The following is a 24,227-nucleotide window of genomic DNA, read 5'->3' as shown; positions in this document are numbered from 1 at the left end:
AGCCCTCTTTTTGATCTGGTGGAGTATTCTGCTTACAAGATCGCTATAGACCAGAATAGAGAAAGCAACCTACAGACGTTTTGTGACTTGCTTGAACAGATGAATAGATACACAAACAAGGAGAGCACGAAGACGCTGTAGTAAATTGCCGTACGTTGAGAGCCAGTGAGCAGCAAGCAGCTGAGCGCGTCAGTCCCAGGAGTAAGATAGACTCCAGTTAAGAAAACAGTTCTCCAGCTCTGAGCACAACAGACAGGTATGAGCTACAGAAGAAAAGGTTTAAGCAGCTTAAATAAGATGGAGTGTATATTTTTTTTTTCCTACAAAAGCTTGAAGCACTGGTGAAATGCATCTTGTGAATTTATGTACTTCTCCTAATGATATGAAGAAAATTAGAGAGATTAAGCTGTTGCATAAGTGAGCAAGCAGCATGAGTCAGGGGGTTTGGGAAAAATGAGTCACAGCGGGAAGGGAAGGGAGCCAGGTTTGTAGCTCCGAAAGAGAGACAAGGAAAGAATTTTATGGATGTAGATAAGAGCCTCACAGAATGGACTGCAGCAGAGAAGCAGAAAGACTAACGAACTCTAAAACAGGGAACGATACACCAGATTTAGAGAAAGCTATAGCTAAAAAGCAGGTCAGGCAAAATTTTTGTACACAACTGGTGGTTGAAATATAGAGCAGGCTGCCAAAGTCAGCAATGGAAGGACATAATTGTGTAAATCACTTCAAGAGGGAGTGTGGGTACATTTTTGGAAAATGAGGGAATCACTGGGTATAGATATTAGTGAGGCTTGTGGAATTAAAACTATGAAATGCAAGTTGATTTATACTTTCAAGGAACACAGGAGCAAGCTCTGCTGCCCTCCGTGGTTTTCACATTATTTCTGTAGCACCCTGCAAACTTCAAACAGTAGCCTGTGCAAATCAGAGCTTTATCTTAACCTGCAGATAGTTATCAATATGACAGTTTTTCTAAAATGAACTTTCTAGAACAGCCCCGGTGATTTCTGCAAAAGGCAGTATTTATATTAGGATGAGTCATTGGGGTCTGATGGCCATGTGCACCATAGTACAGTTGAGGACTGTAAACATTTCTGGAAGAGCAGTGTGGCTTACATGTAATCTGATTGAGACCGGTGTCCTTAATTGTTGTGTTCCTCCCCCTACTTTCCTATTGACACCAACTCTTTACATCAATTTAAGGGTTTTATATAGCAATAATCATTGCAACTTGATAGAGAACCATACCACCTAACCCATTTTGGGAATGGTAAGGTTTGACCGAGCCCAAGCCTGCGGGAAAAACAGAATATGAGCCTCATATAATTAAAGACTGTGTCATGATGCTTAAAGGATCCGAATTCGGACCGTTCAGAGAATCCAAGTTCTGTGCTTTGCAATCCCCTCAAGCACTTGACTTTGAAATTGTCACATTCTTTCAGTGTAGTATGCTGGATGTAACACCTACAAGAAACACACTTATGGAAGTTAAAATACTCAAACGCAAGTTTTGTTAAATTTTTATAACTGTTGAAAGTACAAATAAATCCCATAATAAGTCTGCTTTTGAGTGGCCTATTGAAAGACTACAGAATTATCTGAGTTCAGTTATCATAGAATAGACTTCTGTGTTGCCCTTTTGATTGCCCTTGGACAACGCATTGTGGCTTCATTGCCCCGACGTGGAAGAGCAGTAATGGGCAATAGTCCAAGGGCCACACCAGACTGGGACGTTTCCTAGTGATGTCCTTACCCCGGGGAGGCAGCAGACTTCCTGAGAGGAGGGTCCGGCCTGTTCCCCTCAGGGGGAGCTGCCCAACAGCCATAGTTACAGTGATCTGGAGCGGTTACAGCAAACTATAAGCGCCTGTTACTGCAGTGATCAAGACACTGAAGGTAACCCAGCTCCGTTTTCAAGTAAGATTGATCTGCAAAAGGATTTAGAGACACACGGGCTATTTCAAAGGATATTTTCCAACTACACAGGCTGTAACAGTCCAGAGAATGACCAAAAATAAACATCTGAGCAACATCTTAGATCAGACTCAGATACACGGCGAGTTTAAGAATTAATCTATATTTCACAGGTTGCATGCATCAATCAAAGCCTATTCAAGTCGTTTAACAATTTAATACAAACTTACAGCTCTTGTTTATCTGTAGTGAAGAGCACAACCTTTTAAAATGTTAGCTGAGATTAGAAAATACAAAGAAATACAGAAAGGATAATGTTAGAAAATGTTCATTACCGGTTACCAATGTAATTTAAATTGTCTACCTGAGCAAACAAATGTATGTGTAACATCTAGAAATTAAATTTAAACAGAGTTGAGGAATGAGTTGAGGGTGTTTTCAGGTATAGCCCACAGGATACTTGCTTAAGGTAGAAGCTTCAGCTGCGCATCAGTTGCTGAAACACTTACGGAAACAAACTTTATCACAATGATGCTAAATTTGGAAAAGAGGATGCAGAAGAAAGATGCTCAAGAATGAGCTTGTAAAAGCCCATTATTTTCTTTCTAGATCTGTTTCTTATACTGCACTCATCACTGTGGTATCTTGAGTGCTTTCCAGTAGTGCATTAAGCAACATGACAAACATCTGTCACATGTTTGTTCTCTCACCCTCTCCCCAGAGAGACAAGTGTGTGCAGTGGAGTGTCTTGATTTAATTTTTTTTTAATTACTATAATACACATGCACGTAACACACATTATTAAACATTCATGCTGGAGAGGAAAGGTCAGACAAATGTATCTTGCTCTTAGGATTAAAGCTGGTGAGCTCTGTGATGTTCCCACAGGAGTTCCTATCCCACTCTTGCCCCACATTGCTAAGTCTTCACAGATACCAAACCAGTCTGGTCACAGGTGTCAGCAAACCAGAAGTATGGATTCCCAATACCCATCTGCTGTTCACACTTAAGTCCAAGGATTCTTGTCAGTAAGACCAAATGGAATGAGATGGTAGGATTTAAGGAAAGACCCATGCTTTGTATAACCACCACCTCGTCCCAGTATTGCTGCATTTGGTGCCGACTAAAAGCAAGAATTGATGCGGCTTCCAGATCACTGTCAGAGAATCAGAAGGCACTGTGCAAGTTACGGTAAAGAAGCTAGGAATCTATGGATTACAAAAGTCTGATTTAAACTGGAAAAAGTTCTTAGAATAGTGAAGGCCTGGGAGTTACTGATTTCCATACAGAGGCAACATAACTGGGAAAACAATCTAGAAGCTTTGAACAACTGCAGATAGACAGTCCGCCTATTCAGGAGCCATGAATGAACACATTAAGTGGGAATCCCAAATCAACATTGGCAATGCTAGTGTAAGATTACACTGTTTCATAAGCGGGAGAGAAGCGTGTGCGTATATTGGTAGATAACTCTACCTCTGCCACCTCAGAGAAAAATGGAGCTGATCTGCCTTATCCCAAGGAGACCTCCAGCATCATTGTTGCTTCCTTCCCATGACTTCCACTCCTCTGTTGCTCCAAGAACTCTCAGGACAGTTAGAAGAAAAAGACTGTTTCTCTAATGGAGGATGATTCAGGTCACATCAAGTGCTGAGAAGCTTAACACTTCTCTTTGGGCCTCCCTTTCCAAAAGCATAGATGCAGAGATCTGTGCAGCAGCATCACATTGATAAATCCACCAGTGCTGCTTTCCGTACTCCACAAGGGCTGGGCTGCTTCTGGTATCACACCAGTACGATTCACATCTGGCACCGCTTTCAGCGCTGAAATCTTCCAGTTACTTCCTCGCCCTTGTATCAGCCACAACAGTAGACATATCTGTAATTATTGCAATACTAGAGATTTCAGAACTGAATGTTCCAGCACAAACTTTTCTAGCTGCCTGTTGTTCTCCTCCCACAATATTATCCTTGAAGCACTTAAGAAACTTGATCTTCAGGCCATCAGCCTTACTCTGACATTACCAGTTTCTTTACACAGATGTGAGCAGAACTGCTTCAGGCACAGCAAACCACTGCCCTTCCCCAGTGAAGGCTGGAGGCTGCTGTCCTGTCCACGTCTCACCTTGGGCAGTTCAATAAAGTCCACAGACACGGGGGTGGGGGGGGGAGTTTTCAAAGAAGTCCCATCAATACTTCATTCCATCTGTTTCCCTAGCTTGCCTAGGGACTCAGTTATCAACAAAAGCCATCCAGCAAAAGCAGCATAATAGCAAAATGTATCATGATCATGCAGAGTAGAACACTGATAAAGCTCTTCTGAAGTCCACCAAGAATACACCACATACCAATATGTATTTTCATGGCATGTAGAAGACAGACGGGGCATACAGTCACAGCTAATATGCAGCCAAGTTCAGGATCTGAACTTGAATAAGAAGCTTAGGAGAGCTCTAAAGAGTTCCTTGAAACAATTCTCAAGAAAAGGTTGCTCTTATAAACACAAATCTGTGTGGCCATAACATCGAATCCTCCAAGAGTTTTCAAACGAGGAGGCAACTAGCAGTCAAACACTACTTTGAATAATTGTTTTTCTTTCAAACTGAACTTACCATTGGATCAAAAATCAAAGACCTTGAGTGCATAAGTCAATCTAGTTTGCTTCATTTTAGCTGGGTTACCTTACTATTCCATAGAAACTGAGGTAAACAGAACTCAAGCCATGGATGCAAATGGCAACATAGTGCATTTCAACTAATCCGTTTTAAAAGGTAACTCATGTTAAGTTTACTCATATACGAGGCTCTCAAAGACCATATAAGCTTCCTCTGTTCCAGTACACTCTGCAACAAAAAAAGATTGAACTGTATAAGTACTACAGCTGTTTTATTTTCAAATTTTGTAGAGACTAGGAGGCACATGCAAAGCCCAGCGAAGTCCCTGCGTAGACTTGCATGGAACTCCAGCGTGCTTTGGCTCAAGCGTTTAATGATGTGTTGGGTTGGAAGGAGGCAGCCAGCCCCAGTCGCTGACAAACTTTACACCTGAGAACGTGCTTCTCAGCTCTCAGCACAGAACGGTGCAGTCGGCAAGCCCTGCACCAGCACAGCAGCTGTAGGACCGAGAGCATGCACAAATCCAGAGAGCAGGGTAACATAAGAGGACTTTATTTTTCCTGTCAGATAAAGAGAAAATATACGTAAAATATTTGGACATTTGGGGAAAGGGCAAACATTGAGAATTAATTCAAACTGTTGATGGTTTATTTTGTATTGAATCTTGTGGTCAAAATTGTTTTCATTTGCTATGAGAAAGAATCCATCATTTTTTCCAAAGCACCACCCAGAATCTGCCACTGGTGATGTTCTAACATCCCCAGTGCCTATACAAATAGAGAGGTCAGCTGAGATTTGTAAAATAGAGATCATAAGTTTTAAGGAATTTGTTTATTCAGCCTGGAGTCTCCAAATTGTGTACAATGCCAAAATTAAAAAGACCTTTCACTGTACTGTATCAGATTACAATAAAAAGCTCTCCAACATTCTGGATGTTCAGATGAGAAAGCAAATTGTAATTCCATTTTAAGCAACCTATTTGTCAGCACATGCAGCTTAATTATAATTAAGTACCTCCAGCAGTTATAACGAATAGGCAAAATCAAAATGTTTTTATACTTGTATAAACCTGCGTTTAGTGTGAACTAAAAAAGCTGCCTGAATTACACTGAAAGTATCGGTCTAGTATTTGCATTTTTAGCTGTACTGTTCAAATACAAACATACTAAACTGTTTCCAAAGACTAACAGATTGACCGAATTAGGGGGATTTTCATGGGAATGACAAGAGGCAGATCTCTTCCTGGTGAAAAGGCCACCATGTACCAAGTTCCAAGTCCCTGTCCAAAGCATGGAGCACAGGAACCATGTAAGAGAGATCACTAGGCTCTTTTTAGTATCAGCAAAACAACATATTTCTAACTCATTCTTAAAAAAGGGCTGAACTACATTTGCTGAAATTTTCCAGAGTAATTCAGCACGCAACAAACAACCAGCACAGGGAAAACAAACAAAAAAACAAACAACAAAAAAGTCAAATGACTAAAATATGATAAAGTTGCAAGAACTTTACAGAAAGTTTTATAGTGACAAGTACAAAATATTAATCATATTTGACAAATAAAAGTATCTGATTGTTTAAAATAGCCACATATCTGAAAATATTTCCAAAAGCAGTATTAAAAGCTATTAGAAATCTGGTAACTTTTTGTGTCCTGTGAAGGGAATAAGTGTTGAGAGGACGTCTTTGGAGTATATTTGAACTTTGCTGCCTTCACTTACAGGTCACTTGAAGATGCGTAAAGCATTTCAACAGGCTAAATATTTTAAATAAACTTTATGACTAAGATTGCATTTGCTTTTTTTATAAAAAGATATAGATGAATGCGCAACTGGAACCCATAATTGTAGAGCTGACCAAGTATGTGTGAATTTAAGAGGGTCCTTCAGCTGCCAGTGTCCTCCAGGCTATCAGAAACGAGGGGACCAATGCGTCGGTAAGTGTTGCTCTAGACTAAATTTTCTTTCGTTATCTACAGTTGCAAACTCTATTGATTATGAAGCGTATAGGTATGTGTGCTGTAAAATAACTACGTAACTTTGAAACACAATTGAATAATGACTATCACAATAATTAGTCACTAAAACATGGAACTAGAAACAATATTTTAAGTATAATCAACACTTGGAGTTGAACCTCACAAGATCAATTTTCCTAATAGTTACCGTTGTGTTTATTGTTTGCATTGGAGTATTGCCTAACGTTCCAGTTATAGTCATAAGCCTGCTACAGCAGCAAAGTAAAGCACGCCTTTCCACTGACCTCAGTGAGACTTGCCTCCAGATCTGCGGGACAAAGCGGTACCTTCACACAGACCCAGCCCCTGCTCCGCAGAGCCCCCTCGCACAGTGCGTTTCAGTACTCCGTTTTATGGGTATCAATGAAAGACATGGAAACTCTGAATGCAGGTATACGATATTTGCAACTTACAAACCGCTAGGCTTTATTCTTTGTGCCAAAATAAACTATCGGCATCCTTGGGACCTATATAAGTATAGCATTAAACTAAATGCAGGTGCAGTGTGAGCACTGCATCTTGCCTAGTCCATCCTCATTTGGGGACGTTATGCAGAAGTGCCATTACAGTGTTCCTTCAGTCCTCCTTCAGCCTCTAACACCTCTTTAATCACGATTTCAATGGGTGAATTGCTTTTATAGGCACTCCGGCCTTAAGCTTTAGGTTTGTCAGAGATAATAAAAACAACTATGAAATAAGAGAGTCAAATATATGCATCATGAGGTGATATTTAAAACCACCTCTTTTAAGACACAAGACTGGTTTTATGCAGCCTAGGAGAAGCACTCCTTTTTGTCCTCAGTGGAACAGGAATGATAGAACTAAACATTTTCCTCTTTTTCTTTGTGTTAGGTATCCTGCATTTGAAAGTGTTTAAGAATTTTTTAATTTTTAATCTCTTTCAAAAAGCCTCACAAAGGCTATCGGTAGTCACTGCCTAACAAGAGCTGCAGGAAGGAAACTGGGGAGATTTCAGTACACATCTAGACTAACTTAAATTTCCAGGCATGACACTTTCTTTAGTGTTCTGAGCCAAGGGCTGTAGAAATCAACCCAAAAGTTCTTATCTCTTTCCTAAGAAACATGGATCAGGCCCTGAACTGTCAAATTGGCATAAACACAAATGTATCTGATTTTTCTCAGTTTTCTGTGCAAGACTAGGATGAATAGTTTGGAACATAGGTAGAGGAATAGTTTTGATAGGTCACGGATTTTTATTTTTTTTAAATAACTGGGGTCTGTCTAGATTTTTTTTAGAGCAGGTAAAGTATATTACTGCTATGCAAGAGCACTTTTAATGTCAAGACCCATAGTACCAATTAAAGTCTTGCGGGACACGTTACAGCACTCAAAGAAGCAGAATGATACACCTTTATATCTCCATGTGAATACATTCATGCATCTAAATCTATACATGAAGATGTCTGGAAAGTGAAATTTCCCTTCTCCTATTTAGGTCAAAACCAAGAATAACACCTGTGTTACATATTACACACTGACCTAAATTATAAGTACAACCCTACGCTTAGTACTGTCAGCGTTTCAGAATAAAGCCTGTCTTTGGGGATTTTATAACAGCTTAGCCAGAAAATGTTCTTGGGGCCAGATCTTGATAGAGATTCTCCATATGGGAGGAAATGTTTCTCAAATTTGAAAGAAAATTTTCCAGACTATTTTGGCTTCAAGGTAGAAGGAGAAAAGGACTCATTTCTAACAACTGATTGATTTTAATCTAAATTCACTAATAATTTCTGTCTTTTTTGATTTATTTTTTTTAAATCTGCTTGTTCATATATTGCAAAATAACTCTTTTCTGAAACATGGGACTGCAGATAGAATGAACTGTTTTCCAGCATTACTTCAAACAGAAGATTTGTCCAAATTGATTAGATGATTCTTAGCCCTTAGATCTGCATGGAGCTGATGTGCCTAATCCCACAAGGAAAACTCCCACTGAATTAGAGTCAAATCCCAGAAGCACTGATGTGCATAAATGCAGCACCTAAGCAGCAAAGCATTGCTCATTGTATAATCAGATCCTTAAACAGCAATTTGCAAGAGCTTAGTCCTGTAAAAGTCAAGGGTGGAAAAGATCTACCATGCCTCCTAATTTATTCCATTTCTATTTCCAAATTTCTCTCTGCAACAAAAGAGTAACAGCAACAATTGCTACTGTACAGATAGCCAGGAATTTTCCAGCATAAGCCTTTTCATTCAGAACCATCCAAAACACTCCAACTCTAAGTTTAGTCACAAACGGTGCCTGTAAATTTGACAAAGAAAGGGTTAACTCCTAAGGATTATTTTTTCACTTGATATTAAAACAAACACTTTCCTCATTATAAAAAAAAAGTCTCAGCCTCTTTTTAAACACATCTATGGTGGAAACAGCTGGAGGTAGGAAACTCAAGATCTGGCATGGATATGGGAAGTGCCTTTCTTTGTTCCAGTGAAAACTGGTCTTATTTGTCTGAGCGTTGAGCCTTTGAAATCTCACGTTGTGTGCATGGACAGAACATGGCATGGATTTCCTCACCAGGCTCAAGCAGGCCACAGCTAGAGACGGCTGCTGCACATCCATGCACGATCAGCATTGTAGCATAATAAAAAAATGTTTTTCAGATAAAAAGAGAGGCAGTATCTCCTGCAGAATGCAAGGAAACCTTTTAAAAGGGAGAGAGAAAGAATGGGCTGCTGCACATTTTGTACGGCTGGCAGGTGAAACCCCTGCTCCGATGCACATGAGGAATGCTGAGCCTCGGAAAGGCAGCCCGCACCACCCTGAACCCAGGGCTAATCCGCAGGGAGGGTCTGGGCAAAGTTAACGCTGCCCGCGTAGCAGCGGCTTCAGTGAGTCTGACCACCCTGCTCGGCACCAGAGCGCACCCCCAAGGCTAGTGCTGCCGGGCGGAAGGGCTGGCAGGAGAGGCTGGGGTGAACAGGAGCAGGGGCACCCGGCGGGCAGCAAGCCCGTGTCTGGGCGACCCCTGCAGAAGAACAACCACCCATTCCCTTTTTCAGGCCCATTAAGTTGCTATCCTTGCCATTCCCCTGTACCGGCACAGAAAACCTGGACTTTTTCTAATGGAGTTGAAAAGATTTAGTACACGCTCAGTATGCTGGGTGCAAATTTTTGGGAAAAAAAGAGCTACAAGCCACGTTGTGTGGTTGGCATTATGGCTGGTCAGAAGTCTTGGTTGAAAAGTAGAACAAAACATTCTAGGTTTTACCTATACAAAATAAGACAAAGCAGTACTTTGAAACTGAATAAAAAAAAATGAAGATGGAATGCGCATTGATCTCAGAGACTAGAAGACAATCAGCATAAAACAGATTTTTTTACAAAAGTTACTTAAAGAAAAGAAAAAGTAAAATAGTATTCCCATTGATACCCATGCAAGGAGTATCTAGCTCACATAAGCTTTTTTTTTCCCCAGCTTTTAATCAAGTGCAATTAACTTTATAGTTTCTTTGGACACAAGATAGCAACAGTGAACTGCCCTGACTCTCTTTGAGCTGATTTCTCTTTTTTGATAACTCAGACATCGACGAATGCACCCTGCCTCCGTATTGCCACCACCGGTGCGTGAACACTCCCGGTTCCTATTACTGCCAGTGCAACGCCGGGTTCCAGCTCGCATCCAACAACCACACCTGCGTGGGTAAGAACTACTCACATGGACTTACACATCAGCTCACCTGGTACAGGGACAAATACTGACACATGACTTGCCACCATTGAAACTTAAGTATCTCCATCCCAACTTCAAGGGAATAAATACCAACCCAAAAGACATACCAGTATTGAGAGACTCTCCTGCAAGTGATCTCAGAAGCACAGAAGGGTTAAAGAGGAAGTTGGAGCCTTACTGAAACCCTGTTATTTTGTTGGCATAGCAGGTTTCTGGGAGCATCTAGTTTGGCAACTGGCAGCCTGGAGGTTTATATTAATTATTTAATAAGCTTAGATTTAATTATTCTTTCCATTCTGGTGGATAGCGTTGCATTATCATTGGCTTTTATTCCCAGTTCATGCAACACAAAGGCTGGAACTAGAAACCAGGGGAAGCAATACTATACCTCTGCAGTTAAGTGTAATTATCCTCAGCACATGATAAATGCAGTGATGAAAGAAAGCATCTATGAATATCACATTTGACTATCTAGAGAATAACGATAAAAACAAAAATGAGGGTCACTAAGGAAGAGTGACTCTTTACAAGTAAGACACTAAGGGAAGCCTTGCAGTAAAACTTTAAGACTGCTGTTAAGTTGAAAGTCATAGGTTCTGTTCCAAAAGAATTAGAGCAATAACAAAAAGGAAACTATATCAGCTGAGGCACAGAGAGAATGGCCAGTAAAAAAAATAAATAAGATATGGGTGATGGAGATGGTCAGAAGTTCTTTATAGCTATAATATATATATATGTATATAATACAGGTTTTATATAGAGAAAAATCAGTCTGGGTTTTCCAGCTTCTACCATTAGTTCCAAGCATTGCCCTACCTTACCAAGTAGCCTGGCACACTGCATAGCGCTGAAGCAAGAGGCATGTCCTGGTTTTCACCAGATGACAGGATAAAAAACGTGCACATGGGCACAACATAACCATGTGACAAGTTGTTACTCATTTGACCCCATCCATGGCTCAAATGCAAGATGTATTCTTTCAATTACACTTACAAATCCATATGACAGCTCCAAGTTCGTGAGGTGCTTCACCGAAACACCCCACCTCTGACTCTTGCCGGCCTCCCAGCCTAGTAAGACATACTTAGGTAAAGTAAATCTGAAGAAGAAAATTGGTAAATTAATGGTTGCTGCATCAAGGCAGACTTCACATCTGTGACAGTCACCTGGCAGAAGTGATACTTGCCAGCTATACCAGTTACATTTGGGTTACAGATTTTGCATATATTGGAAGTGGGTCAGTATTTCTCGGAAGGAAAACAAACAGAATCGGGGCTTTGGCTAGCTTATTTATTCCCTCCAGTAGCGTTGTCCTGATGTACGTTCTTTGCACTATTGCCAGAAATTAAGTAAAAGGAGGAAGAAAAGCTTTTTTCATTCATTACCATTTATTTTCAGGACTAGGAGGTTCATCGTGTAGAGAGAATTAATGTCTTCCTCATTGGTCTAGTTTTTGTGAACGCCTAATCTTAGTTGTCTCTGTCCGGTTTTAGTTGTATCTGTAAATGACTGAGTGTTGCTGACATTTATAAGCATTTGCAAAAGCCATGGACTCAAGATTATTTTTTCCCACATGCAGCTCTTTACTAATGGTTATATCTGATAAACACAAATATGAATGGAAAACATGCAGGGGAGGAATACAAGGGAAAATAGACAAAAGTCTACAGAGTGGATGACTGAGGAGCAGCAGTTAGTCAACAGCCTGTGAAGAACAAGTGTTACAGATTCCAGAACTGATTACAGTTATATAAAGCCCCCATTAAAAATTGCTTCTCTTCCCATACCACAGCATTCTCATATATGTTGTTAGGATGGGCACATCGTGGAAAAATCTAGCATAGAAACATACCTTCCCCCAATATGGTCTAGGCCTTAGAGCATTGCAAAACTCTACTGGCCTCTAAGGCTCATGTTATAATTGTAATGGAATTTAAAAGAACAAATTTTAAAAGAGTAATAAATAGTTCAAATAAATCTTAGCCACTGCATGCTGAGAGGTCTTATCAGTATGTGTTCCTTATATCAATTATTTATAGAGACTTGGCATTTCATACCTGAAAAAAGACGCTGGAATGTGCAGTTTGATAGCCACACTAAACATTTTTGGAAGAATTCATCACACATTAGAATAACTCTCATTCCTGGAAAAACACTCTTTTTTACATGGCATGTAAAGCAGAGATCTGACATTGTTCCGGTGCCTGCAGATCTATATTGATATAGTCAGCTGAGCTTCTGCTAAGCAACAGACCCAGCCTAAGGACTAATCCACTTAATCAGCCTAATTACTAGCTATACGGGATAAAAATCTGTGATTTTTCCTTTCAGACATAAATGAATGTGATGCCAATAACCCATGTGCACAACAGTGTTACAATATACTGGGTTCTTTCATCTGTCAGTGTAATCCAGGATTTGAATTAAGTAGTGACAGAATCAACTGTGAAGGTAAGCAATTTTTTTTTTGTCTTGGAAGACTCCCCTTTTTTTTGTTAATTATTTTCCCAAAAGTCTTTCTGCGAACTAAGGGATATAGTTCAAGCGGAGCCACACTGTGGGTGCAATTTGTACCCAAAACCCTTAAGACATTTTTTTATGTTGCAAGTGTGGTTGCTAATGCACACCTTAGTAGCTGCAGCTGCATTCAGGTACATGTAGACGCATCCCTCTCTTTAATACTGAGTGCAACACAGGACAGACATTGCTACACTTCAGATCACAGCTGGGAAGAATAAGGCTTCTGAATACTTATTTCACAAACACACTTGAATTGTGTGTGGTCTAATGCTGATGACCGTTAAATGAATCAGAAAGGAATGCAAACCAAAAACAAGTGTAATTTTGTGTGGTGTTAGGCTCCTCTGAAAATAAAACATCAAATTTTTGACTTTAAGAAAGCGACAGTTGCGCTTTGGAGGTGCTTTCAAGCCTACGTATACAAACAGCATGTCTCCTGATGATTATACAATCAACACTTTATTTCCTCTGCCAGAGTCCCCACAGGGGTCCTCTAATCTCCTTTTGGACACATGATGATCTCACCCTTAAAGCCCATATCCTTTCTACCACTCTTTGAGCCAAAGAGGTCTTTTTGGTTTACCACTGCCCTCCGAAACAAGCCAGCAAAGCTATTACCGACATTCCCTCCCCAAGCTTCTGAAGCTGATCCCACTTGTGAGGGCACAGAGAGGGAGCAGCGAGGCTCAAGCCTCGGAGGTAGGAGAAGGGAGTTATGCTGGTTTCCAAGCCACTCCCTAGTTTTGATAGCTTTCATTTAATTTCTGGTTAACTGTATGCCCTCTTCAATTCTATTTCACACTGCACTTCCCCTAGGAAGGGACTGGTGGTTACACAAGAATAAAAAAAAGCAAGAGAGAATGGTCTGCACTGAACGTTATTTGAAGACAAAAGAGACCTTCCCCTCTTTCCCAAAGAGCTGCTCCATTAGGACAGAGCACAAGTACAAAGGCAAATTTTTGCCTTACTAACTAATCTCACATATGTGGGGTTTTGTGAAAGTAATCGCATTTTGGAATACTAAAAGTATAAATTCTTTCAAGAGGTGTTTTCCCAAATCCGTTATGAAGTCCAGTTTAGCTTTTGCTTCCTCAAATCCAGAACTCTTGTTTTGGAAGATTATCGATAAATTACACGTAGAACTTGCCCTTCTGTTTGCAACTTGGAGGCTTTAAGCAGTTCATTTCCATTTTTTTGGTAACCATTTAAGACAGAATTTGAGGGTGGTTTTCTTGTTGGAACCAGCATTTAGCTATCATATTTAGTTCTATAACAAGGTAGATGTTAAAAAAATAATAACCTTAAGCTCTTCTGCTCTCTGCAGACACTGATGAATGCAGAACCTCAAGTTATATATGTCAATATCAGTGTGTCAATGAACCAGGAAAATTCTCATGTGTCTGCCCTGAAGGATACCAGGTAGTAGGAGGCAGAACGTGTCAAGGTAAGTGCCCTCTCAATTCTGCATTATTAATACCACCATTTCAGGCAAGACTAAAAACGCTTGCTATCTAAATGTTTATATTTCATGACAGGATTACCATTACGCTAGCAAAAGGTATGTTGATGAAGTATTTGATGATTAGTTGCATGTCTTATACTAATTATTATTTGAATCCTTCAGCTCAAACTCTTAAGTCCTTCAGATCCCTAGGATGAAATTTCAGATTTTGCAGCCCTCAGGTAAAACTTGTCTTAGATGTCCAAGTGGTGAGTCTAAGTTTCAGAGATCTCATTTTATAGAGGTTCCTAAATCCAGGCACAGTAGAAATGAAAGATATGTTTCTTCTGATAACAGGAGAAGAAAATGCAAGACTTGAGCACCTTAGATAATTTGTGTTTAGAAAATCTGGTCAGGCGCCACTGAATGCCGGAGTTTTAAAGTTTGTGGTTTTTACTCACTGGTGCTAAATGTCTCAGCATCTTATTAGAGAATATTGCAGAACAACATATTAAGTGCAAGAACCATTGCTTATGTAATCCAGAAACCAATTTAACAGTCATTATTTTTAGCAATAAATAGTTGTGCTAATTATTGGCAGAAGGCATGAGGAAATAACTCTTTTTTTTTTATAAAATTCATATTCATTTCTTTCCCTCCTTAAGAACAGCAGCTCATACTGAACAATGTGGGGTAGTTAGTTTGACCATCAAAAAAAAAAACCCCAAAAAACCCAACACAACCTGTTTGTGTTGTTTTCCAAGAGATTACATTTGAATAAACCCTTTCTGTGACTCTGTTAATTTCAGGAGACCATATAGGTACACAGTAGTGGGGTTCTGGCACTGACGGGATAACAGGCCATTAATACAGCACGAGTCTGACAGTCCTCACCTCCCCTCAGGGTTATTTTCCCTAGGCAAAAAAAGGAAGCTCTACTTTGCACAGTAAACAAGTTTTCATTATTCCTTTCAGAGCTATTTTAGCTAAAATGTAGCTGTTACCTGAGCATTTTAGTCAGACCGTGAAACTCAGGCAATTAAGAATGAGAACCTGCAAAAGGCAGGAAATCACAATTCTTCCTCAAAACCATCTTCCTCTGCCTACAAGATATCTTCTGCTACAAAATCATTCTTTGCTAATTAGAAGCTTTACAGTATTTCTGCAGTTGCATTATGTATGGTTAATGTGTATCTTAAGTATAAATATTTTTTAGTCGACTAAATTAATGCTCGATAAACAAATTTATTCCATTTCTGCATAGAGAAACACTTTACAGCCAGGCCCCAGAAAAGCAGGTAAAGAACACGGAAGCCTGTTGGGTTTTAACAGCCAAGGAGGTGGCTTTTTGTTGTCGTTTTGAAGAGATTGTGTTATTTTTTGTAGCAAACATTGTAGCGGCATTTCCATCTGCTTTGACACAGTCCCTTTTCCTTTCTCCTAGATATAAATGAGTGTGAGACTACTAACGAATGCAGAGAGGATGAAATTTGCTGGAATTACCATGGAGGATTTCGTTGTTACCCAAGAAATCCTTGTCAAGAGCCCTATGTCCTTACATCTGAGAAGTAAGAGAATAATTAGTCTTTTTTTTTTTGGGGGGGGGGGGGGAGGGGGGGGGGATCATCCTCGACAGGCAACCCAATCAAATACAACAGAAAGCAAGCACCATGTTTGCAGCTACCACAGTTTCACCCATTTTTGTTTTTCAGCCGCTGTGTCTGCCCTGTTTCAAATGCCATTTGCCGAGAGCTGCCTTACTCTGTGGTGTACAAATACATGAGCATCCGTTCAGACAGAACAGTGCCCTCCGATATCTTCCAGATTCAGGCAACCACTATTTACCCTAATACTATTAACACATTCCGGATCAAGTCTGGAAACGAAAATGGAGAATTTTACCTGAGAGTGAGTATTGGTGGGAGTTGGACCCTCAGCAGGGTATAAAAACCGTAAGAGCATCACAACATCCCAAAATTTATCAACTTTTTAATACTTCCTTAATAAAACGGGCTTGATTTCCAAGCTTTTAGTTGGAAGTAAAAGCCTTTTACTTCTCTACCTGAAAACTCTAAAGTGAGAATCACACCGTTTCTTTCAAATGAATACACTCGTAGCAATCACAAATATTTAGCAATCCTGTGACACTCATGTCAGATACAAATGAGATACCTCCATGCTTTTCACTCTCTGTACCAACACCCTGTATATAAGTATTTAGGAGAGAGTTATAGAAAGATTCCTTGTGCAGTTACTTTTATTAAATCTCTCATTTTTGTGAAAAAGTAAAAAATATCATCTTGGGACGGGGCACAGATTTCTAAAGTGCTTAGTTCAGGCCAACTTGCAAAGGTTTTGTGTTGAGGTATACTTAAAACTTTATTTTCCTGAAGTGATGGTACCATTTCAGAAAACCCCAAAAGTTCAAATGACTTACAACAGCAGTACTTCCTGTTGGTATAATGCATTGAAGTAGACCCACGTGAATGAAACTGTCTATAGCATCTGCTTTTTAAGATTTTTGGGGGAGGGAAGAAATACAATTTTCTTGGACACCTGTAATATTTAAATTCCTAGGAAATCCTTTTGTTTCATATGTGGCTTTACACTCAGTAAAACAATCAGGACAAAAAAACGTTAAGTCGGAAATATATTAATTGGAAGGTTTTCATTTTTGTTTATTTTCCTTCATATCTGAAGATTAGGGGGTTTTGATACATGCAGAAAATGTACCAAGCTATGGCATTGCCTATTTACACCACGTTTCTCCAAGATGGGAGCAAGGAACTACTCATCTGCATCTGACTTCTGCTATAACCTACAATCCAGTGCTTTTCCCTGGGTTTATTGCACATCAAAAATCCGTTCCTCCTGCCAAAATACAAACTGTTGTTTGCATAATAAGAAGAACAGGTTCACTCCAGCTCTAGTTTGGGTTAGATCCCAGCCTAGCCTTCAGACCGATTTTCTTTAGACTAAGAATTCCAATCTTCTGTTGCCACCCAACACGGAATCACAGGCCTTAAATAAGGAAGCATGTGTTTATTCCTGCCAAGAGACTGCAGTAAACACAGGCTTACCTAGAAGTTACTGCTATTGTTGTAGTAAAAGTCTGAGCTGGGTCCCAGATACAGCAGATGGACTGGATTCATCTGTGTACCCTACTCATTTGACATGGTGAGAAAATATTTGTAGGAGGTGCAGGGAGGGATGGAGTTTACCTTTTTATTATCACCTGGAAATTAGGAATTAACAAACTCGCAGCATCCCACAGAAACAGCCTGTCGGTGTTCCCCAGCAGCAGGATCCCAAACTGGGAAGAGAGCTTCAGAGCAGTACAAGGGGCAGGTGGCAATGGGCACACCACTCGCAAAAATTCTCTGTGCTTACAAGGGGAACACAACTTCTTCTGGAGTATGAGCCATGAGAGACTTAGGAGTTTCCCTCCACTGAACAAGCTACAGCACTGTTAAAGGCATTAGGTCTCTCTTGTTTTACTGCTTCTCCGTATATTTTAAAAGCTGATAGATGGGGATAAAAAACAAAGCCCATCCTGGGATAGATTACCGCTTTTCATGTCCTTTAGGAGAGTCAACATAACCAGGAACAGATTTTGCAGTGCAGTTTATTCCTCTGAGCCCTAGGCAGGTAAAGTTTTCCCTGCAGCAAAGCCAGGTGCGAGATTTAGTCATGGCCATTTAAAATTGTTAAAAGAATACTTGCATTGTGTATCTCTGTGCTGAGACAGAGCATTTTTACAGTGTGGTAACACACAAGCACTCTCTTGACGCAACTAGGGAATCATTTTAGTTTTTACTGAATTAAACTTATGTTGTTGTCGTTCTTTCAGCAAACAAGCGCCGTAAGTGCGATGCTTGTACTGGTGAAATCACTATCGGGACCAAGAGAACACATCGTGGATCTGGAGATGCTAACAGTCAACAGTTTGAACTATCGTACCAGCTCTGTGTTAAGATTAACAATAATAGTGGGACCTTACGCATTTTAGTGGTTTTCAATAACCCTTCACTGGCACTTAAAGCAGCCAAAGAATATTATCTTAAAGAAAGCACTTACTATTTTATTTATAGATTTTGCTCTTTTTTTTTTAAGATTTGTTTAGTAAGTTGATATCTTTAATCCACACATTACACCTGTAATTCAAAATTAGTAGATGTGTTCCATAGTATAACATGGGCATTGTCACTTTCTGTATAAAGATTTAAATCTTTTTTTATTACCTTTCTTGGACTAGATACATACTACGCTTTTGTATGAGAACTGTATGTTCATACTATCCTGTAAAACTTCACACACCCTTCCTAGCCAACTAGCTCATGCAATTAAGAGGTGATCTTCTGTCTTGTTTTTATTTTAAATTCTAATGCAGCTACACTGACAAAAAGAAAAAATTATATAGTATTAATGATACACAGTAATGGTTATCTGGTAAGCTAAAATATATTTCTTTTTAACTACTTTGTAACAGAAGATAACAGTCAATAAAAATCTATTTCTGTAGACATTTATGTGCTATCAGTTGGTTCTTCTAATCTGGGTTGGAGGTAAAGTTACATTGTGAGAAGTGTTTTGCATTGGATTTTTATATGCAGATTGCGTTAACCATGCCATGGAATAGCATTCTGCTCTCTCCAAGACGACGACCGTAGGAAGAAAATTTCTCCGAGGATGAAAGAAACTCCAAATGGAAAATCAGCACGCAGGGCACACGTGTCTTTGCCTGCCTTCTCCCGAGAACACTGTTGGTAGTTACTGGTTAGAGGGATACAGCGTTTTCAGACAGAAGTTAACATGCTATTTTTCCAGAAATATTATGTTGTATACAAAGAATTGGGTGCATTCGCTTACTGGGTTGTATCATTTCCAGGCACTCGGTCCTATTCCTGTTCTTACGACTCAGATGTATCATGTACAGTGTTCATAAAATTTATTTCTAATTCAAGAACTAATAACATCTTTTGTAATATGTAAAATCTTATTTCTTGTTTAAAACGTAGTAGTTAATCCTGTGGTGTACAAAATTTTTAATAAAGATCTCTTACCATATTGTGTTTAATCTTTTTTGAGGTAGTTTATTAGCCACATTAGATGGTCGAATTGTCAGCTACTGTGGGAGTAGCACATTGAGTTCTGCGGAGTCCGAGTGACCCAGGTCTCGGGCCAGACAGCATTAGCTCATGGAAGACGAAAAATACAATTCCTTTCTAGAAGGAAGAATGTATTACCTACCAAGTTTTAGTTTTTACTGACATTAAAAAATAAAAGATACACCAACATACACATATTGCCAGGTAGTTGCTGATTTACAGGAAGGAGCCTCTTTTCTACTTCATTTTCTATAGAAAATATTTGTGAATAGTGCATACATTAGTCACAAGAAAACCTCTTGTGGTGCAGACAACAGACTAATATTTATCAAGTATGTCAGTCGCTCTCAGTGATGGCTTTCAGGGGATGTGCTCAAAGAGAAGGAATAAGCATGGCTGGAGGACTTGGCATCCAGAGGTCCCACACGCCAAGACAGCAAAAATTCACTCCAGAACATAAATTAGAATAGGCCACAAGCACTCGGGTTTAGGGTGACACATCCCCTGCACTCAGACAAATTGCAGAGCAAGACCCCATTATCCAATGATCGTTCCTTCAGGCAGTCATTTGTGGCTTTAAACAAATACTTCATCCGCCAAAAGGGTCAGAGCACGTCGTTGTGGCACAGGCCAAAATAGTGCTGGCGCTGGGTCACGTTTTCTTTGCCTGGGGCCCCAGAGCTGTGGGGTGAGACCCCAGGTAGCCTTCACCCCTCTCTGCGGAGAGGAGCTCACCAATACAAGCCCACTTGCTTTATAGAGGCATTTAATTGGGGTTTTCCACGGTGAAAACTCTGATATAGAGAGTTCAGCTTGTAGGAAGCTCCTTCCTCTCCCCAGAGGGACTCCTCCCCGTTCATCATTGCAACAGATACGCTTGGTTTGAGAGGCAACTCCTCATTCCCCACATCTACTGAGCAAAACGCTTCCAACCTCCTCCACCTCCCTGCAATTCTAGTGGCAAGCAGCACATGCTACCTCCGTACTTTGTCAACCAGCATTTTCCCTGTGTCATCCGGCCTCACAAACAAACTGTGCTGGCCCCCTGGCATCCCCCTCTGCCTCCAGCATCAGCACTGTTCTTTTACACCAACTTTTAACTTCTCAAGTTGTGTCATTCAGCATTGCCCATTTCAAGAAGCAATTGATTTTGTTGTTGCTTCCAGGTTTAAAATGGACCGTTTTTTTCTCTGGGTAAGTGCCCAGAGGAGGCAGAAGGGGCTTTGCTTCCTTCACTCCTGGGGCTTCCAGGGCACCAGGCTGGTTCCTGCAGTGAATTGTGCAGCCACAAATCATCCCGAACATCCCCAAGCTGCCAGACTCTGCCCCAAGGATTTACTTTTACCTTCATGCTCTGCCAATATGTACACCAGTTTCACCACCAGCACTCTTAAATCTTCCTTTTAATTCTCTGCTTATCTGACAGTGACCCAAAATTGATGATTATATATAGAAGAAATAACATTTATATACTTATCAAAGGGCATGAACAGCAGAGGCAGTTGTAGCTCATACACGCGCCCAAGCCATATTCAGCCCTCTCGTTCCTCCGCATCTCATCATGCTCAGACTTGGCTTAACCCGTTTTATTTTCGCACAAACTGTCCAGCTGACCACCCTGCTCTCCCCGGCTGTTTGCAATATTCAGGTCTATATAAGACCACTTACGGCCCAAACTAGCCAAGCCAGAGGCTATCACACAGCTCAGGAGTGCAGATCCAGCTGCTTGCCATGATATTGCTATGGGTTTCTTGAGACCTGAAGGTAGTCGCTGGGCGTGGGCACCACCCACTCTCCACGCACAACGTTAATCACAGCGCTTTTATGGAAGCAGGGAGCTGAAATAACAGCAGCCCCTCCAAACCAAAACACAAGCAGGCGAGCAGAGCAAGCCAGGGATATAGCAGGGCTGAGCAGAAATTGGAAGGGGGTGGTTGGTATTGTTTTGGATAGGGGTGCGGTACATGATCAAGCGTGACAGCGTCCCAAAAAAGCTCATAATCAAAATGAGAAGATGGTTCAGAGCCTGAACAAGGAGAGCTTTTGTATGCGGCACTGCACCATACAACTTGTGTGTTGCTAGCATGGAAACCCATGTGTTCACCTGATCCTCCAGGAAAGCAGGACTTCGTATGTTCCTTGCGAAGGATACGGAGCTGCAGCAAACAAGCATTTGACTAGCTACTTGGGTTAAAAGGGGCACTGAAATCCCAAGAAATTATTATATCAGAGCAAAGTGTTTGCTCAGCCTTCACTATATCCTACCAGCATGACCATTATCAGTAACACACTTCAGGAAAGATTCTCATATAAATCTCTGTCACTGTTGGAGAAGAATTTAAGTCAGGATCACATGCAAAGTTTAATATCTTCTCAGAATGAGAAAACAGGGAGAAAAAAGTAAAAAAAAGAAAAAGGACCTTGAGTAAACAGGACTTGAGGAAATAGAAACGCAAGTTCATTCACTTTCCCTAGACCACCTGAACACAGTGCAGTGGGATTATTTTGTTTGGAAGGCTCACAAATGCAAGTTTATTGTTGAATCCTGTTTCCATGACTGCAAAGAGTTGCTTATGTTTTGAATGATCATCCATGTTTCTAACTTTATAACTCTCCTATTAAAATATAGAACAGCTGCTGCCCCAGTCAGCTGTTCGGCATATGGAGCCCACCAGGGACAAAGCCCACTGTTAACACGGAGAATTATTTTTAACGCCCTCACATTTCTAAACCTCACCATCATCTCAGCAAAATGGCACGTTTCCACACTTCCCAGCTGGGGGAACACCTGCATAATGCAAAACTGAACTGTGCTGCATCTGGTACAAAGACCAATTTTATTTCATCTGGCCAGCAGAAAAAGTTATCAGCCCCAGTGAACAGAAACAGGGCAAAAAGTTAACTGTGTTTTGTATCTGTGGAAAAGCAGATGTCTAGGTAAGATGTTTATACTGCAAACATTTCTGTATATATTAGGAGGAAAGAGAGCTGTTTAATAAAATGGAGTTGGCTTATAGTTGCCAAAGCAAATTTGAAGGACAGTACAACAGCTTTTGTCATTTTTGCATGGGAAAAAATACAGTCCAATTTTATATTGATATAGATTATGTACCTGAACAAGTAATTTTTTTTTTTAAAGCAAGTAATCTCAAAGTTAACTCTTTTTAAAGCCTCCCACTTATTGCGTATATTTGCTCAGCAGAAAAAGCTGCAACCATTGTGTCACTGCAACATGACAAAGTAGTATTAAGGGCTTGCCCTGATTTATTCTCCAGTATCTCATAAAACACCGTGCTACTGGATTAGGGGCTGTGTGGCCAAGACACACAGCAATGCTTCCTGCAGATCCAAGCACTGGCCTTAGGTGAGCACCAGGTGTTGTTTGTAAGCGCGGTCACACTGTGTCAGTCACACACTGTGTCTGCTCTCACTTGAGAGAGAAACTATTGGACCTTCTGATCCAGAATCCCAACAGTCCCAGAAGGGACAGCAGCGCTCTGCATCTCTGCTCCCTCCTAGAAACGTGTCTGGATAACGAACATTTTTTAGTTTTGATATAATATTTTTGTGATTTCTACCTAACCACACAGTGTGTATATATTCATTCAAACAAGGGAAACATTCCCACTAAGATGCTTCAGATCAGACCTTCGGAAATGAGAGGTGCAGCTCTCAGCTAAGCACTTCAGCAGCTCCTGCCCTGCAAACACACTCTGGTGCACTTTATTGCATAGCTTTAATGAAACATTCTGCACCCCCTCCACCCCCCCAAGATGACACCCCCTAAAGCTTCTGGAGTTCTGGTCTACAAAAGCTCCCTATGCAAAGGCATGCACCATCCCCAGCCATACACCCAAACAAGCATACAGAAAGGCTTTCAAATTTAGCAGCCCGCCAGCTGGGTTGACAAAAGTAACATATTTTTGCTGTTAAACTATGAAGCCACGATCATGAAAGTTACACAGACACCTCAAAGCTCTAAGTCCTGCCGATACCACTCCAGAAACATCTGAACCTGTGACCACCTCCTCTGGAGGGTCATGTTTTTTCCTTGCACTTTGAGTGTTTCTGGAGTATCTATGTGCAATATATAGGAATGTTTCCTATACGAAATATATACAACAAACACCCAAGTGGGAAGTCAAAAGAGTGAAATTCTTGCAGGCGGCATGGAAACTAGGAAAACAAACAGATTGTGGAAGCTCAGAGTAAGGGCTGCAGAGGGGAAGCCAACATACCAAAACAGCAGGGTAAAAGGCATTATTAAAATCAATAAGTCATCCTCTGAGAAGCTGAGGTTGTATACGAACGAGGAAAATAGAAGTGTTCCTGAGATCTGGAAGGTCACACGTAAAAACAAACCAGGCAGGCCAAAGGAGCAACTCGCAAGCGCCTGGACTAGCAAATCAAGCCTCTTCCAATCACAGCAGAAGCAGTCACCCAGGAGGCTGATGGGGCCAAGGCATGACCCACACATTAGGGGAACAAGCAAAAAAACATAATGCCATGGCACAAAAACTAAGTGAAACTTTCTATCGTGTTCCTGGATGAGGAATTTGGCAATACCACTGTGCCAGAGCTGTTCTTACAGGCAACGTATCAAAGGACCTCCCTTAAAGTAAGAAGTGGATAGAAGAGGGGGAACAGCAAACTTTACTAATGATACCCAGTTGTTCAGGTAAAGATTGGCATCCTCTTGAAAACGGGGCCTTTACAGTGCTCTGAATATTGAGAAAACACACCAAATAAAACCAAAGGGGATAAACGTAAAGTGATGCACATGGGGGAGCAGTTATCCCAGCTTTATTTGAACAGCAAAGGCCTCTGAACTGACCACCGCCTCTCATGAGAGCAGCATCAAGGTTCCGACAGACCATCAGAAGGAAACCACAGCTCCGAAGAGCACACCAAAAAGTAA

At 40.6% G+C, this 24,227-nt stretch overlaps 1 protein-coding gene across 2 annotated transcripts in view; it reads left to right on the top strand.

Annotated features, from left to right (window-relative positions):
- The window catches only part of EFEMP1 (EGF containing fibulin extracellular matrix protein 1), a 50,173-nt gene extending 30,913 nt beyond the window's left edge, over nt 1-19,260 (top strand). For both annotated transcript variants that reach the window (XM_054196623.1, XM_054196624.1), the window contains 7 exons: nt 6,345-6,467; nt 10,091-10,210; nt 12,572-12,691; nt 14,085-14,204; nt 15,646-15,769; nt 15,914-16,109; nt 18,052-19,260. In XM_054196623.1, coding sequence (XP_054052598.1) covers nt 6,345-6,467; nt 10,091-10,210; nt 12,572-12,691; nt 14,085-14,204; nt 15,646-15,769; nt 15,914-16,109; nt 18,052-18,210 — 962 coding nt within the window. In that variant the 3' untranslated portion in view covers nt 18,211-19,260. The remainder of the gene's footprint in view (nt 1-6,344; nt 6,468-10,090; nt 10,211-12,571; nt 12,692-14,084; nt 14,205-15,645; nt 15,770-15,913; nt 16,110-18,051) is intronic.
- The last annotated feature ends 4,967 nt before the right edge of the window (nt 19,261-24,227 follow it).

The sequence above is a fragment of the Rissa tridactyla genome, chromosome 3 (genome assembly GCF_028500815.1).
Source record: "Rissa tridactyla isolate bRisTri1 chromosome 3, bRisTri1.patW.cur.20221130, whole genome shotgun sequence".
Taxonomy (NCBI): Eukaryota; Metazoa; Chordata; class Aves; order Charadriiformes; family Laridae; genus Rissa; species Rissa tridactyla.
The sequence above is the reverse complement of the archived record's forward strand: the minus strand, read 5'-3'. Positions and strand labels throughout refer to the sequence as shown.